Consider the following 18,516-nt stretch of genomic DNA (forward strand, 5'->3'; position numbering starts at 1 on the left):
ACTCTTATCAATTCATCCTTGATGAGAGGTGATCAGCCTTTCTGGAAACTTTGATGCTTAAAGTTGATTCAAGATACTCAGTAAAATCACACATGACTCATATTAAGTTTTTAAAGGGATCATTTAATTTTGTAAATATCTGAGAAGGAAAAAAATATTTTTATATGAAGGAAGAAACACCTTATGATTTATCAGTATAGCTGGAAAATAAATGCTCAGCTCTTGAAAACTGGTTGCCTAGTTATCACTACCATTGTAACTAGTATTTGCTGCATAGCCCTTTGTATCTGTAGTATCACAGAGAGCCGTGTAAGGTGGCTAATAAGATAGGTCAGGATGTTTGACTTCTTCCCTGCCCTTTACTGGAGACTCTTGCAATTAGATTCTAGTACCCTGCCCAGTATATGATGCAGGACTGAGAAATAAAACTAAAAATCAGAACTAGGAGAGAGGGAAGTGGGGTGCCAGGATGACCAATGGTGGTACTGCTGACAGAGGCGCTGGCCAGTTCCAGGTGCTGACTTTTATTGCCAGTTGGGGTAAAGGTGAGCTATGTGCAGTTTTTATGGAAATTAATGTAAACAAGGCTCATAAAAGACAAGACAAAGCATTCTCAAATTAGGAACAGAATACACAAAATATATGGTTGTAATTAGAACATTGTCCTTCTAGTAAGAAGGTTTTAGTTGTGGGAATTGAATTTGAGTGTGAATTACTCTGACCTCGGCACGTAGGCTTCAGCTGGACTTGCTTCTCGTGAGGCAATTGTGGGGTTAACTGTTCACAGCCTGCTTTGGGCATAATCAGTATTACAGTCCTCTGCACTCATGATTATCTTTGATTTGCAAAAGCTAATAAAATAATTTTTAACCATTAATCATTTATACCTAAGTGTTAATCTTGGAAGGATAGGAACATAATGTATTTATTGAATTCCCATAATAAAGCCTAGACCTTTATGCTTATCCTTGCAGTTTTCTGGCCAGATAAATGATATTTCCTCATTTTACAGGCAAGACTACAAAGGTCCCAGATGATATAATTGTAGGCTTTTAAAACACACAAGGTTGTTTTGCTGGGAATCTTTTTATTGTAAAAATTAATGGGATTTACTGTGATATTTCTATATATGCATACCTTGTATATTTGAATTTAGCTATATTTGACATCAAAGGCCTTTTTTATATGTCCTTTTAAAAGAATTTACAACTCTGTGTGCCTGTGTGTAAGTAGTTTATATTTATGTATCCATGTACATGCGTTTAAAGTAAATAATCTATGAAAACTGATTTTTTTTTCTCCTATCATTTTAGTACTTAGTGCTTTTAAAGGAGCTACCTGGAGAACAGTATCCTTTGCCAATGGAAGATGTTGTTGAACTTCTGAAACCACTGTCGTAAGACATTAAAACTGTTATTTTCACTTTAAAATTGTAAACTAACTGATATATTCTGCTAAGCTTATAAACTTTTTCCACCACAGCAATTTGTGTTCTTTGTATCGCCGTGACCAAGATGTTTGTAAAACAATTTTAAAGCATGTCCTTCATATAGTGACAAACCTAGGTCAAGACAGTGTAGATACAGAGAATACAAAAGAGGCTCAAGGACAGTTCCTTACGGTGATTGGAGCATTTTGGTAGGTACAATATATTTTGTAGAATTCTTAATGTTCTTTTTGTAACTGTATAGAAATGCACTTCTTCTGATTCTCTTATGTTACTATATGCATCTTTTAACAATAGCAGAATGTAATTTGTGTAATTTATGTTTTCCTCCTTAATTGCATGAAGAATACATGGTTTTTTTATAAGGCTTGGATTTCTAAATTGTTTAGGATATTTGAATCATTTAATAGTTTAACATGTATGGTGAATAAAGAAAGTTACAATAAGCTGAAATTTGTTCATGTTCCCAAAGTGAATCAAGTACCCTTATCAGTGTCTGTTTATTTCATGCATATTGTCACAGTCTAGGGTAACACCATGAAATTTATAGAAGTGCACACATATATAATTTAGAGTCCTCTTACTATTTGATTGATAAGGACTTCTGAACCAATATAAAACCTGCTTTCGAAACCTGTGATACAACAAAATTTTAAAAATACTTTTATTATAATGCAGCTAGCTGAAATATGATAGCCCCAAATAGGGGCATACTTCTATAAAAACAAACAATATACATTAAAAATTGAATTCCTTGGGCCGGGGATTTAGCTCAGTGGTTTCTCCGCCTGCTGTGCAAGCGCAAGGACCCAAGTTCGATCCCTGGTACCAAAAAATTGAATTCCTTTTCAAACTAATATCTTTTAGTTTAAATTTTTGGGAAGTCAAGTATAGTGACTTATAGTGTTCCACATAATGAGAATTACTTTAGCAGAGAAATGTTAGAAGATATCTGAGTAATAACCTTAGTATCTAGTAATTTTTCTTATTCTTTTTGGTACTGGGCATCGAACTCGGGACCTTGTGCTTGCTAGGCAGGCAGCGGAACCACTGAACTAAATCCCCGGCCCTATCTAGTAATTTTTCTGACTGGGTTCTTATTGGAGTGATTATTTGACTTGGAAAATCTTACTTGATTTCAGGCATCTAACAAAGGAGAAGAAATGCACATTCTCTGTAAGAATGGCAATAGTAAGATGCCTTAAAACTCTGCTTGAGGTGAGTTATTCCATATTATTAGTAGGGTCTCCATTGAAATTTTAAAGCAGCCTCTATATCTCTTAATGAGTGAGTTTTCTCTTAATGTTTCATATTTAACTTAGTTGTTCTTTTCCCATAGGCTGATCCTTGTTCAAAATGGGCTATTCTTAATGTAATGGGGAAAGGCTTTCCTGTAAATGAAGTATTTCCACAATTTCTTTCTGATGATAATCACCAAGTGCGCATGTTAACCGCAGAATCAATTAATAGGTAATGGGGTAGGTTTTCATGAAGTGTTTGAAATACTGCAGATAGCAGTGCAATGTCTAGCACAGTTACAGCTCGCTAGTTGTGATATTAACAGTAACACAGCATATTATTTGGTGTGTGTAGCATTTATTTTTTTTCTTAATTCTAACAGTGTTATGATGCTATTATATTCTCTATTTTATCAGTGAAAACTAGCTTGAAGAGGTGAAGTAACTTGTTTAGTGCCACAGAACTAATAAGGCATTAACTTGAGAGAGGTGTGTTAGGGAGATAGAGAAAGTTGGACATTACCATAATTTTATGTGAGTTTACAAAATGATAGTTAACACATGGTGCTAATTATATTTTTTTAGATAAATATACAGTAAGCACTGGAATAATTCTATTGTTGATCTGTTTTATGTTTGAGTACTTGAATAAATGAATATTAATTTAAGTACTATATGTTTATTAAGTTATTAAATTAATTTTAAAATCTCTAAATAGAATTCAGGTGTAGTAGCACACACCTGTAATCTCAGCACCAAGCGAGGCTGATGCAAGGGGATCATAAGATCAAATTCTGCCTAGGCAACTTAGTGAGACCCTGTCTCAAAACAGAAAAACAAAAAAGGGCTGGGATGCAGCTCAACGGTAGAGCACCTCTTGGTTCAATCCCCAATATCGCAAAATAGTAACAGCAGCAACAAAACCTCTAATTGCAGCCTAATTCACCCACCTTTACTTCCAGTGAAAACAGCACCTCCCTACTTTACATTTCCCATTACTTGATGTATTTAACACATTTTCCTCTCCTCAGCCAACCAGATCTAAGCTCCTAGAAGGCACTGGTTTGCATCTTCTGTTCATTATTGTATCGTTAGGATCTAAAATGATATTATGGCAGTGGTGGGTGTAATAATTGAACATGTTAGGTAAAATAAGTCAATGCATTTGCAAAATAAATTACATGCTACTTTAAAAACATCAAAGCTGAAAGTCACTTGAATAACTTTATTATTCAGAAGTAGGTGGCCAATAATAGATCACCACAGAGTACTTGTCCTAGCAGTTACATAAATAAAGTGTTAGAACTAATGTGTCCAAAATTTAAACATACTGACAGCCTGTTTCCATGAACCAGATTTTGTGTCTTAATTCCTCAGGTTTGGAATTTTTATCCTTTTTTTTTTTTTGGCACCAGTAATTGAACTCAGGGCCTTACACTTGGCCAGGCAGGCACTGTACTGCTGAGCTACATCCCTGGTCCAGGTTTGGAATTTTTAAAAATAAGACTAGTGCATCATCAAGGTTGCTAATAAATGTGTATAGCAGTTGAAATCTTTACTGAATTTCACAGGTAAAAGAAGATACGTGCTAAAGTTAAAGATCTGGAGTTATGTCGGATAATTAATTGAATGTAATAAAGCAATGTAGTGGTTGCCTTGGGAAAAATGTCTTAAGATTCAAAAACTTAAAATCAAGAATAACTTGACTTGAAAGTAGAATTTGTTGATTTTTGGCTTTTCACTTGTTAGATTTTTTTTTTTTTTTTTTTTTTTTGGTACTAGGGATTGAACTCAGGACCTTGCACTTGCGAGGCAGGCACAGTACCACTGAGCTAAATTCCCAGGTCACTGGTTAGATTTTTTTTTTTTTTTTTTTTTTTTTTTGTACCGGGGATTGAACTCGGATCCTTGTGCTTGTGAGCCTGGCAGCAGAACCACTGAGCTAAATCCCTGGCCCACTTGTTAGATATTTTAGTGTTGGGCTATTTTAAGAGAGGATAGAGAAAGTGGAGGAATTAGAGGAATACTAAAAATTATAAAAGTTTTCATTAGCTAAAAACTAAATGAAAAAATTGAATAGTTATCTTAAATACGAAGTATTATGAAAAAAAACCACTGATCAGTTTTTCTCCATCACATAAAATTTAAATGGTGTATCAAGGCATTAAGCCACCAATTTTCGAGGTGATTAAATAGAATTCTTTGGACAAGAGGAAAAATTATCTTTTCTGGCAGTTTGAGTGCAGTGTTATTCAAATTTGGGCAATAGTTAAAAGATTTTTTGAAATTGGGAGGTGGAGGCAGGAGAAATGCAAGTTGAAAGCCAGCCTAGGCAGCTTAGACTATCTCAAAAATTTGTTTTTAAACTAAAAAAAAAAAACAGGCTGGGGATGTAGCTCAGTGGTACAGTGCTTGCCTAGCATGCTTGAGGCCCTAGATTCCATCCTTAGTACCTTAACTAACAAACAAGCAAACAAGACCCACTTCACTAATAGGAGAAAATGTATTATATATTCGATGTTAATACTAAGTGGATGGTCTGAAACTCTTAAAATGGACTTAGATTTCATCAGTTTTTGAAGAAAGAGTTAGTATATATGTCTCAGAGTGGTTTAATTTTGTCTGTAATATGTTTCAAAAAGGGTTTGAATAAAAAACTTATCACTTTGTCTTCTCTTTTTTTCTTTCTTTCTTTTTTTTTTTTTAAGATTATTCCAGGATATGAAACAAGGAGATTCTTCCATGTTGTTGAAATCACTTCCTTTGAAGCTTCAAAAAACAGCTTTTGAAAATGCATACTTGAAAGCTTGGGAAGGAATGAAAGAAGTGGTAATTTTAGTAGCACATATTTGCTATTATCACATGCTTTCTACATATATCCTATATGTTACTTTAGCAAGTTTGTCATAAGACAATTTTTACTCAGTATTTTATGATATAAACCTACTGTAAAACAGTGATATGAATTGAATGTAATTGGTGTGTTTACAGGTCAGATGGATCAAATAATAGAAATTTCTTTTGATTAAGCTAATCTATAGTATCTTGAAAAAATTTAAATTTTAATGTGGGTTTAAATGACATCTTTTTAAATAGAAAAACAAAATTTTAATTTTAATGTGGGTTTAAATGTCATGATTTTAAATATGAGAAATGTTTTTAAGATTTGGATCAGAACTAGTTCAGAAAACAGTTTGACAATAGGTGGAACTGTATTGAGAACAAGATTCTAACTAAATCTTTTTTTAGCTTGCAGTGTTTCACATTTATCTCTAGCATATTTCTTCTTAAAGTGGTAAAAATTGTCTTAGTGTTTAGATATATTTATTTTTGCTCTGATTTGTTCCTAAAAATAACTTGAAATGGTTAATTAAATTACTATCAAATCTATGATACAGACAGTTGTATGAAAGAATGTGAATATAGAAAAGGATCTCAATAGATAGGAAAGATAAGTGTAAATAATATCAAATTTCATAGAAAATAATATATTATGTTTTTAAAATTAGACCATCCTCTTAAAGAAAGGGGAACACTGACCTGACAGCAGTTCATTTAGAAAGAGACCTAAGTTTTACAGCTTTAGATCACAATATGAATCAGTATTGTGACACAGTTATCAAAAAAAATTTCTCAGGCTGGGATTTAGCTCAGTGGTTCCGCCACCTGCTTCGAAAGCACAAGGTCCTGAGCTCTATCCCTGGTAACAAAAAAAAAAATTTTTTTCCCTTATACTTCATTTATAGAAGCATATTGTCATGAACAAAGTTGATAAAAGAACTTGAATATTCTATACTTTTTAAAGGGCACGTCCTTTTTTCTACCATTTTAAAGGGCCAGTAGAATGTTAGGTTTGGCTCTTAGTAAAAATGGATTTTTTGTTTTTTGGTTCTGGGGGTCAATTAGAGGACTTCCTGAATGCTAGGCAAACACTCTATTACTGACTTAAAAAAAAAAAAAAAAAGGTCCTTTCCTTATCTTGTACCAAAAGACAGAACCAGGTTCAGTGAGTAGCAGATTCTCAAATTTGCAAAGAGAACTTGTATCAAATAAAAAAGTAGGTTCCTGCTGAGATCTTGTAGTAATTGACCACTAAACTAGTAGCACACACTGTTGTATCCAGTTTTACAATTTTATTTTTCCTTTTGATAATTCAGCAGTGTTTTTACAAGAATAGACAGTTATATATTAAGGTATGTTAATGATAAAAATAATCTTAGGAGTTAAACTTAGTTTTTGAAGAGAGCTTTTAATCTCTCTTACCCTCTTTTTGCCATTTCTTTCCTTTTACATCAAATTGTTACATCTCACTGAAAGATTTTTCCTTTGGCAATTCTTCCCATAAGATCTCATAAAGAGAAGTCTTTCCCACTTAGGGAACATATTTTAAATCTACTCAACTCAATCACTGTAGATTTTCAAATTCTTTACAGGCTTCTTAGATACTGTCACGGTGTGCTTTAATTTTAGCTTGATTGATTCATTTGTAATGTTTAAATTTTTACACTATTATTTTTATATTTCTTTTGAAGTCGCATGATGCTGAGAATCCTGAACTTTCAGATGAGACTTATAATAGAAAATCTGTTTTCCTGATGATGATAGCTGTGGTTTTACACTGTAGCCCTATTTGTGAAAAACAAGCCTTGTTTGCCTTATGCAAGTCTGTGAAAGAGAATGGATTAGATTCTCATCTTGTGAAAAAGGTACAGGTGGATGTGTATTTTCTATTACATGCTTTGTTGGATAACTTTTTGTTTTTCTTGGTTTGAGGATTGAAGCCAGGATCTTGCATATGGTAGGCAAGCACTCTACTACTATGCTGCATCCCTAGCTCCTTGGATAATTTTTAAATAAGGAGAGGTTAAAGCTAAATTTTGTTTTGTTTTTTGTTCTTTTTGGGTACGGGGGAATCGAACTTGGGTCTTTGCGCTTGCGCAGCAGGCGACGAAAACACTGAGCTAAATCCCTGGCCCTAAAGCTAAATTTTTTAAGTGGCACCTATGTAAAACTTGGAAATAATTTTATTTTTAGGTTGGGTATATAGAAAATTGTGTAATAACTGTTTAAGTGGTATGTTGTATTCATTGTTGTTTCTTACATCCAGCTTGAACATTTCACGAGGCATTCATTTATTGAACTAACAAAGGCAAGTGACACACAGACCGACTGCTCTGGAATAGCATGTGTTGAGGGGAACATGGAGGCAAGAGCAACTTTAATTGTTTTTGCCTCATAGGTTCTGGGCAACACATGGGGTCTAATAAGACTAGAAGTCAAATTTTAGGATTCTGGGGCATTTAGGTCAAATCATTAGGAAAGAAGGACTGGGTCCAAGCTTTGCAATCACATTAGCCCAGTATTGTAGAATGTGGCTTTCTTTCCTGTTCTCCCGTCTTGGAAATTATGGTTTGGTATGTTCCAGGCCTTTCTGTTGAATTGTTGTAGATTTTTATGTGAGAAAATATGGGCCTATACATAATTTAACATTCAACCATATGGTTTCCATGGAGCTTTAGAGTAGGCTAACCTGTAGGTAATCAGTCTACTCCCTAGTAGTCAGTCTGGTATAAGGTAATACAAGTTAACCTTATACCTTTCACTGTTAAAATAAGTTTTTTAAATATACTATTATTCTACGTAATTAATATATGTTGTATGTAATACTTGGCTATTGTAAAATTTGGATTTAAGACTAAACAATTTTGCCTTAGTCTTTCATTTGAGTTAGAGATAAAGCAGGTGTTGGAAATTATATTTTTATGTTTTTATTTATGTAACATTTATTAAGGGTTTGTTGTATGCCAGGTACTATGCTAATTATATTAAATACACTTTTTCATTTTCTCTTTTATTTTTCCTATCACTGAAGAAGAAGTCAAGGTATAGAAAAATTAAATGAGGGCCGGGGATTTAGCTCAGTGGTTCCGCCACCTGCCTCACAAGCGCAAGGTCCCAAGTTCGATCCTGGTGCCAAAAAACAATGAGAAAAATTAAATGAATGCTTCAAGTTCCTGTTGTGACGAATAATAACAAAAATGTAAATTAATTTTTCATTTTCTTAGAGCATCAACTTCTTTTTGGTTTGTGCAGGTTTTAAAGAAAGTTTCTGAAACTTTTGGATATAGACATTTAGAAGACTTCATGGCTTCTCATTTAGATTACCTGGTTTCAGAATGGCTAAATCTTCAAGATTCTGCATACAGCTTATCTTCTTTTCCTTTTATTTTATTAAACTGCTCCAATGTGGAGGATTTTTATAAGTAAGTTTATACGGCACGTGAGAAGTATGTTTAAAGTTAGATAATAGTGTTTTGCACTCCCCCCCTGACCCCAGCAACACTGCCCCCCACCCTCCTCAGACTTCAGTGGGAAGCACATAGTATAAGAAGCATGACAGCTTATTTGAGTGAGAATGTATTGAAGAGTATCACTAGTCTTAGTAACTGGTCCTTGGTGTGCCAGTAATCAGCTGTGTAACTTTGAGCAAGCTATGTAAATATTGTCTGAGCATTGGGTCCAATTAGTTAAGAAATTACACAAGATTGTAGGGTGCCATTCAGCTTTAATATTTGATATTAAATATTTCCTTCCCATTGGAAAAAAAATGATAAATTACAAAGTGGCTATTTCTGCTTTCATTTTCTTTTTTGCTGCTTGATGATAGACTATTATTTATGTTAGATTTAGAAGTTTGATGTAAAAGAATTGATTTTTGTTAACTCCCATTCTGGAAAAGAAAATTTTGAAAAGAGACTTGAAACAACTAAAGAGTAATGTTTAGGCATCAGGATTATGGAAGTCATCTGCTGTTTGTTGAGCATGCTCTGTGCTAGGAACTTTGCTAGGCATTTTACATGTAGTTTATCATGGGTGAGTTTCACGTGTTTATAGAGCTTTCATCATTTTTATAGATAAAAAGAGTTGTAGATAGTTGCCTTTAAGAAGGATATTCAGGGCCAGAGTTTTAGCTCAGTGGTTCCGCCACCTGCCTTGCAAGCACAAGGTTCCGAGTTCGATCCCCAGTACCAAGAAAAAAAAAAAAAAAGGATATTCAGACAGACCAGATGTGGTGGCATATGCTTGTAATCCCAGCACTTGGGAGGCTGAGACAGAAGAATCTTGAGTGAGGTCACCCTGGACTACATAGCAACATCTTGTCTAAAACAAAAAATCAAAATTTAATTTAACAGTCCTTATTGTTCATTCCTTTTGGCAGCAACAGTGTTTTACGTTTGTTCTTTGAATTTATGGATAGCTTTTATATATTTCATTTTATAATAATTTTGTATTAAATTGATTAGGCATAAGAAATAAATAGAAATTGAAGTCTTTCCTCTCCTTTTAATAGGACAGTTAAGGCAAGGTAGTCTAAGCTTTGAGTTTTTTTAAGTGTGATTATATTTGAATTTACTTAACTTTATTTCTCCATTTATAAAATAAAAGTAAGAATGCTTAAAAAAATGCTTACTATTAAAGTGATGCTCTAATTTTGAATAGATTAAAACACTCTTATTTAATAGTTATAAAATTGTACTTTGAAGATATATATATAAAACCTATATTTTAATTTTTTTATATCTTTAGATCTTATCATAATGTTTTGATTCCACATTTGGTGATTAGAAGTTATTTTGATGAAGTGAAGGCTATTGCTAATCAGATTCAAGAGGATTGGAAAAGGCTTCTAATAGGCTGCTTTCCAAAGATTCTTGTAAATATTCTTCCTTATTTTGCATATGAGGGTACTGGAGATGGGATGGCACAACAAAGAGAGACTGCTACCAAGGTCTATGATATGCTTAAAGGTGAAAACCTATTGGGAAAACAGGTATGGCTGAGCTTTTACCTATCTTTTATCCCCTAATTGATCTCCGATATAATAAATTTGAAAACTGTTTATCCATCACACATAAATTTAGCCTGTGATCACTAGCTAATTTGTGAATTTGTTATATTATGTTCTTTCCATTTGATTGGCATTTAAATAAGTGGAAATGTTATTAATAAGAAATAACAATGAAAAGAAACCAAACTTAATAAGGAATAGTTTGGTTGATTCTGCCCTTTAAACATTTACTTTAATTGGCAGTACTGCATGAATGCAAGCTGGCTGATAAATTCAAGTAAAACTAAACAGCATACGGAAATTTTTAGTGCACTTTCTCTTGAGGAGCACTAAGTTTTCTACTTTTCAGAGAAAGTATCATCTTAAATTCCACCCCTCCTTCCACTGCCACTCATGTGGATTAAACCCATGGAGCATTGAGATACATTCCAGGACACTACTACCATCCCCTTTTTAAATTTTATTTTGAGACACAGTGTTACTAAGTTGTCCAGGCTGGCTTCAAACTTGGGGTCCTCCTGCCTTAGCCTCTCAAGTAGCTGGGATTAAAGGCCTGCACAATCCTGCTGACTTTTTTTTCCAGACATTTTTAACTTTCTACTATATAATTTACTTTTGAATTAAATATTCATTGTTTATTTTCAGTCTTCTCCACTAAAATACAAGTACTACAAAGGTAAATTTTTCTGTAAAGAAAAAAAGTATATATTGGCTTCTGGTATGTATTGGCTTCTTATAATTTGTTTAAAAGGAGGAGTCAAGATGCTTTTGACAAATTTTTGTGTTGTAATAATTTATATACTTGAAAGTTACTTAACACAACTTATTAAAACAGTTAATTTTTTCAAGGTAAAACAAATTTGATTACTCCTTGTTTGAGATGTAAGCGATGACTAAAGATGCTTGGTTAATAATAAAATTACAGTTGGATGAACTCAGAGACTTTTAGCTTTCTTATTTATCTGTATTGAATGAGGAAATAAAACAGCAAGTTCATTAGCTGCTTAGGTAGACCCAGTCAATTGAAACTGATTGTAAGTTCTCAGTCTGGAGGCAAATAATGAGCAGAGGGCAATTTTCCCAGAAGACAATTGAAATAGAATGTTGGCACTTCAGAGATAAGGAATTTGAGAAAGACACTTTACCTCTACCCTACTCCACTAAACATTCCAGCTTTTATTTGAAAATAGCCCTAGCCTGACTTTTTTAATGTGTTCAAATCAAAGGATAGCTGTTTTTAGAGTAGGGTAGGTGTAAGAGGAAGAAGTGATTGCATTCAACCCTGGTTGAAATGCAGGAATGAAGGAGAAGCAAAAATTAAATAATTAATTAGCTTAGTTAAAAGTATAATTTAAATTTTTGCTAATCTCAGTTTTATTTAGCATTAAGTTAATCGTTTACATACTTTGAAAATTTGAAAAAGAAAAACCAACAAATAAATTTAAAATGTGAACCCATCAGGTATTGAGTAATATCTGTATCTTGGTATAGAACAGATCTTTTTTTCTTTAGATTTTGAAATATCTGATATTAATTTGGAATGAGGTAAGGGTCTGTTGAAGAATATGTTATTTGAAGACTTTAAACAGTGGATCTGAAACAATTTTCACACCATTAGTAATTGAAACATACCTCTCTAGGTATTTTGAGGTATTTACTGTTAACTAAATTTAGGAAGTTTTTAGGTTTACTCTAAACATAAACATTGGAGTTGGTGGAATTTTCTGTAGATTTTACTTGAGGTGAGTATAAAGCAGTTTGCAGTCTTTATTGTAATGAGAATACTGCTTGAGTGCAAACCCTGAAACAATACAGCTTTTAAACTTAAAACTTTTGGTAAACTATTGCTGAGTTTTTTCCCATTGCCGGTAGGAAACTGGTTTCCATTAATGGAGAATTCATGCCTTTCAAGCATTTTAAATATGACAGTATTTATAAATGTGGCTTGGAGAAATTGTTTAAATTCTTTTTCCTAATTTTCTTTCTCCAGGATAGAGTCTTTCAACAAGTAATTTGTAGTAATGACTGTATTAACTTCAATTTTGGAGTGCAGTAGTTATATTATAGATTAACTACTTGGTGGTATTGAAGCCAACACAGAACTTGCTGCTGTGTTTTCTTTCTTCAGTGATAAATAAGATACAGAAAAAAAAAATTTGAGGCACCTTATATTAAAACACATTAATTTTTAAATGTAAAAATTATTGATCATTTATTTAGGATGCAAATAATTACTAATGAAACAAGTAGTTATGACTTATTTTTGTCTCTCATGTATGCATTTTGTCTGAATCAGTCTTCTAGATTTTTTTTGACTTGGGTCTTAGTACAATTATTAACAGTTTCTGTGTCTGCTAAAACTCAATTGTGAATACCTACATTTATAAGTTTATAATTTATAAGATTGTTTAGCTCTACTAAGCCATAAACTACCTTTTCTAGACATTGTAGACCTGGCTTTTAAGAAATCATATGGAGCTAGTGAAGGCAGTTACGTGATGTGTAAGGGAACTCAGTATAATTATTCTCATGATAAGTCATAAGTTTTTCTTATTCCAGATATACTTTGGTATAATGATGGATCTTAAGAGTTAAAACTATAGAGACAATGAAATGGCTAACTGATATGTAAGGCTCAGGGAAAGTATAGGCTCTTTAGGTTTCTTTCTTGTAACTTTCTAAAATATTTTTTGTTATTAAGAGGTGTGTTATTAGGATGTGTATCCCTCAAGTAAAGTAGCCATTTGCTTTTTAGTTTAGAGCACTATAATTCCTTATTCTCATTCATTGAATGAGTTGTAGTATAGCAGACTGTTTCTATTTTTAGAGTTTCTATGCCCTTGTTAAGGAACCCATAGCAAAAAGTAGGTTGAGGAAAAGCCAAGTTCTATAGGGGAGGCTTTTAGTCTACTGTTGATGAAAGAGGATATAGGTAGTAACTATCCTCAGAGTTTAGGATATCACCCAAGTAGAAGTCTCAAGAGAGGTCTTGCAAGTCACAAAGATTGTGTTATTGCCAATCACTGGGAATTCTTACTAGTAAAGCTCTGTAACAGTTTCCAGATAAAATGTATGTGAGAAGCAATATGGATTAGTAGATTTGGTTGGCAGCATTCCAGTTTGAGGAATTTAATGCTATATTTAATGTCTTAGTTAACATGATCTTTAAATTTAAAGGATTGGATTAAGGAGGCTTTGGTATGATTTGCCTACTTTCTTCACAGTCTAAAGGTTTGCATAGAACAAAAAAGTGGAGTTAGCTTAGTATCTTGCAGGTCTTGGACTTTAGTCCTGTATTTTTTTACTATTACTGAATAATTATGGAAATAAGGACATAACAGAAGCTCTTTGTACTCTCCTACAGGTCTCAGATATAAATATGTTAAATATTAAGTATATTTTTATATTCTCTCTTGGCAGATTGATCATTTATTCATTAGTAATTTACCAGAGATTGTGGTGGAGTTATTGATGACATTACATGAACCAGCAGATTTTGGTGCCAGCCAAAGCACTGACCTCTGTAACTTTTCTGGGTATGGACATTTTAAATTAGAAAAGTAACTGCAACTTTGCATATTCCTCAAGAAGTTCATTGGGTGATAACCTCAAATGTCTTTTTCAGTTTTTAAACATGTACTCTTTGTAAACATTTTGTTTATTTAAAATAGCCATCAGGAAGCTGGGGATTTAGCTCAGTGGTTCTGGCACCTGCCTCACAAGTGCAAGGTCCTGAGTTCAATCCCCAGTACCAAAAAATAAAAAATAAAAAAAATAAAAATTGCCGTCAGCATCCAAGAAAATGAAATATCTAGGAATCAGCCTAATGAAGAAGCAAATGACCTCTACATTGAGAACCACAGAACTTTCATTGAAGAGGATATGAGAAAATGGAAACACATCCCCTGTTCCTGGATAGAAAGGACCAATATAGTGAAAATGGTCATACTTTCAAAACTGCTATATAGATGCAATGCAATGCTGATTGAATTCCCAACAGTCTATTTCACAGAACTAGAGAAGGCAATCCAAAAATTCATTTGGAACCAGAAGAGATCTAGAATAGCAAAAGCAATTCTTGGCAGCAGAGACATGGCAGGGGATATCACTTGAAACTGTACTGCTTGAAACTATACTACAAAGATACTGTGATAAAAACAGCATGGTACTGGCAAAGAAACAGACCCAAGGATCACTGGAATAGATTAGAAGATGCAGAAACAACTCCAGACACACTCAGCTACCTCGTTTTTGACAAAGGAGCCAACCATCCTCAGTGGCCTCTTTAATAAATGGTGGTAGAAAAACTAGATTTCAGCTTGCCAAAGATTAAAACTAGACCCCTATCTTTCACCATGCCCTAAACTAAAATTGAAGTGGATTAAAGATCTAAATATTCAGACAGAAACACTAAACTTGCTGGAAGATAGGTAGAACTCTCGAAGACATTGGCATAGGAAAAGACTTTATGAACAAATCCTCAGTAACATGGGAATTTGTACAAAGAACAACTGGGATTTCATCTTATTAAAAAGCTTCTGCACTGCAAAAGAAACCACCAACAGAGCTAAGAGACAACCTACAATGTGGGAAAAATTTTTACCAACTGTTCTTCAGACAAAGGTCTACTATCAAGAATATATAAAGAATTTTTAAAAATCAGACCCCCCAAATATAAGACCCAGTTCAAAAAATGGGAATCTGAAATGAACAGACAGTTCTCAAAGAAGTAAAAGCACAAATAAACATATGAAAAAATGTTCAACATCATTGGTCATTCGACAGATAACAGGTGAAAACAATGCTGAGATTCCACCTCCAGAAAGAATGGCTGCTATCAAGAAATCAATAACAAATGCTGGCGGCGGTGTGGGGAGAAAGGAACCCGTCTCCATTGTTGGTGGGAGTGCAGACTGGTGCAACCACTGTGGAAATCAATATGGAGATACCTCAAAAAATTAGGATTAGCGGTCCCATTTGACCAAGCTATTCCCCTGCTGGGTATCTTCCCAAAAGAATTAAAAGAATCATACTACAGTGATATATGCACACCCATGTTTATAGCGGCACAGTTTGTAATAGCTAAAACTTGGAAACAGCCCGAAACTTGCCCGTCACCTGGAGACTGGATAATGAGGATGTGGTTTTTTTATAAAATAGAGTACTACTCAGCCATAAAGAATGAGAAACTAGAGACATTTATAGCTAAATGGATGCACATTGAGGCCATATTCTTTTTTTTTTTTTTTTGAGGCCATATTCTTAAGTGAAATAAATAGGACACACGTGTAAATACTGAATAGTTTCTCTGGTGTGAAAAACAGTGTAAATAAGGGTCAAAATATATAATTGATATTGTGAAATAGGAAGAAAAGGTCTAAAGGAGTAGGGGAAGTAGGGTAGGGGAAAGGAAAGAAGGGAAAAGAAAAAATATGGGAAAAGGGAAAAATGGAAGCAAAGTCTTTGTAAATAGGGAAGGATAAAAGGAGGGCAGGGGGATGGGGAAAAAATAAGAACCAAGATACATCATGTAAAGGTACAAGATCCCAGTGATGAATGTAACTGTATTGTACACCTAAAATGTACCAATAAATTAAAATAAAAATAGCCATCATTGGGCCAGGGATGTAGCTCAGTGGCATGGTGCCTGCCTGGCAAGCACGAGGTCCTGAGTTCGATTCCAGGTACCGAAAAACAAATAGCCATCATTGACTTAATTTCCTGTCTGCTTTTATGGTTGCCTCTCCATATAGAACTTGCTCTTTCTCATCAACCACTTTGATCATTGGCAAATCCAATAATCTCTTCAGTCTTTCTGTAACATTTGAGCATTGTGTCTTTTTTCCCCAGTGAGCATTGTTCCTGGTTCTCTTATCAGACTTGACTTTCTATATCATCTTTTCTTTATCATACTCTTTAGCTGCCAGAATTTTGCTCCTTACCTGAATAATTCAATTTGGATGCAAAACCTGCTTGGTTGTATATGAATGATAGTTATTTTCCCAGCTTTATTGTAAGCTATTTGAAAATTCTCTATTTTCTTATATGCCCAGTTGTGCTAGACATATAAAAATAGAAATAACATTTAACAAAGTACTTTGAAGAAAAAACAGTACTTTGACATTTAATTTCATTCTCTCTAAATAATATTGTGAACCTACTAGAGTCCTATGACTAAAAATTTTGTTTATTTGCAAGACTTGAGGATTGAACTCAGGATGTGTGCTAGACAAGCACTGTAACATTAAGCTATATCCCCAGCCCATGCTATTGTTTTTATAGTACTAAGAGCTTTAATTCAGACCTGAGGTGAAGTAATAGGGTCATTTGTGCAGCTGCCATTAACATTATAAAAGATTATGTAATGAAATCAGTTAGGTAAATCATCCAAGTTATGGGGTTAAAATGCATTTTATGTCTTCTGATCAATATATGTGAACTGTTAGATCATTTTAAATTTTATTAAAAGCACAGTTCAATAGAAAAACAGTTTTAAAATATGAGGGTTATCAAATTTTTAGTTTGGAAGTTCACTGGTCTCTTAATAAAGCCAGTTTTTTCCTAATAATTTTGTCTTGAAAATGATAACTGTATATTTTTCTCTACTCTTAGGGATTTGGATCCTGCTCCTAATCCACCCTATTTTCCATCACATGTTATTAAAGCAACATTTGCCTATATCAGCAATTGCCATAAAACCAAGCGTAAAAGCATTTTAGAAATTCTTTCCAAAAGCCCTGTGAGTATACATTGTTAGTATAATAATTGGTGGCAGAATTTCTTTTTCAGTTAGAAAATCTGTGTGTACGTATCTTGAGAGAAAATTGAACAAAAATTTGAATAATTTTTAAAAGTATTCGTAAGTTTACATATTATATATTAGCACTAACTGAAATATGTTACAAATGAGGCTGGAACTTTCTGACACTTTGGTCATATATTAATTCAAGGAATATACTTACTATTTCATAAGAATACACTGTAGTTTACTATTTGAAAGCTAAATATATTGGCAAGATCTTTTTAAAAGTTAAGATAGTAATTTTCTTCATGTAATATATTGCATTTGATGTCAAATCCAAATCTAAATTCTGTTTATTTTAATTGTAAAATATTTTTTAATAGCCGAGTATATATGATTAAACAATTTTTTTACTAAATGTATGTTTATTTTCTAGGATTCCTATCCGAAAATTCTTTTAGCCATTTGTGAGCAAGCAGCTGAGACAAATAATGTTTATAAGAAGCACAGAATTCTTAAAATATATCATCTGTTTGTTAGTTTATTACTAAAGGATATAAAAAGTGGTTTGGGAGGAGCTTGGGCCTTTGTTCTTCGAGATGTTATTTATACTTTAATTCACCATATTAACCAAAGGTAGGTAATGTATTGGACCAATTCATGTGAACTCTTTCTACCCAGATGTTTTAATTAAAAATTATGTGCTTCTAAGAGGTAGATGCCAGAGTATTATTTCCTATTTAATTGATACATAAAAATTATATCTACTTATGATGTGCTCTATGATATTTCCATATATATATATATATATGTTGTATAATGTTGAAATCAGGAAGCATATTCATCTCCTCAAATATTCTTTTTGTGAGAACATTCAAAATTTTAGCTTTTCATCTATAGTAACCCCACTGTGCGGTAGAAGACTGGAACTTCTTTTATCTAATTGTAACTTAGTACCCATTGACCAAGCTTTCTCCATTACTCTTCCTACTTCTCTCCTCAGCTTCTGGAAACCACTGTTCTACTCTTAACTTCTGTAAGGTCAACTTTCTTAGATTGCACATGAGCGATATTATGCAGTGTACATATTTCTGTGTCTTTTACTTAACATTATGTCTTCCAGTTCCATACATGGTATTGCAAATGACAATTTTATCTTTTTATGGCTGAACTGTATTTCCTTGTGTATATGTAGTACATTTTCTTTATTCATCAGCCGATGGACACTGAGGTTGCTGCC

The 18,516-nt window shown here is 33.3% G+C and overlaps 1 protein-coding gene across 7 annotated transcripts in view; it reads left to right on the top strand.

Annotated features, from left to right (window-relative positions):
• The window catches only part of Atm (ATM serine/threonine kinase), a 138,498-nt gene that overhangs the window by 35,874 nt on the left and 84,108 nt on the right, over positions 1 to 18,516 (top strand). For all 7 annotated transcript variants that reach the window (XR_015451558.1, XM_087212163.1, XM_087212165.1 and 4 more), the window contains 11 exons: positions 1,314 to 1,396; positions 1,483 to 1,638; positions 2,590 to 2,665; positions 2,787 to 2,917; positions 5,394 to 5,514; positions 7,218 to 7,391; positions 8,779 to 8,948; positions 10,273 to 10,516; positions 13,955 to 14,070; positions 17,147 to 17,273; positions 17,713 to 17,912. Coding sequence is in view for 6 of the 7 variants with exons in the window: in XM_087212163.1 (XP_087068289.1) it covers positions 1,314 to 1,396; positions 1,483 to 1,638; positions 2,590 to 2,665; positions 2,787 to 2,917; positions 5,394 to 5,514; positions 7,218 to 7,391; positions 8,779 to 8,948; positions 10,273 to 10,516; positions 13,955 to 14,070; positions 17,147 to 17,273; positions 17,713 to 17,912 (1,598 nt within the window). In the remaining variant the exon portion in view is untranslated. The remainder of the gene's footprint in view (positions 1 to 1,313; positions 1,397 to 1,482; positions 1,639 to 2,589; positions 2,666 to 2,786; positions 2,918 to 5,393; positions 5,515 to 7,217; positions 7,392 to 8,778; positions 8,949 to 10,272; positions 10,517 to 13,954; positions 14,071 to 17,146; positions 17,274 to 17,712; positions 17,913 to 18,516) is intronic.

This window comes from Heterocephalus glaber, unplaced genomic scaffold (genome assembly GCF_053883595.1).
Source record: "Heterocephalus glaber isolate CG9 unplaced genomic scaffold, H.glaber_assembly_v1.0 deba00001429, whole genome shotgun sequence".
Taxonomy (NCBI): domain Eukaryota; kingdom Metazoa; phylum Chordata; class Mammalia; order Rodentia; family Bathyergidae; genus Heterocephalus; species Heterocephalus glaber.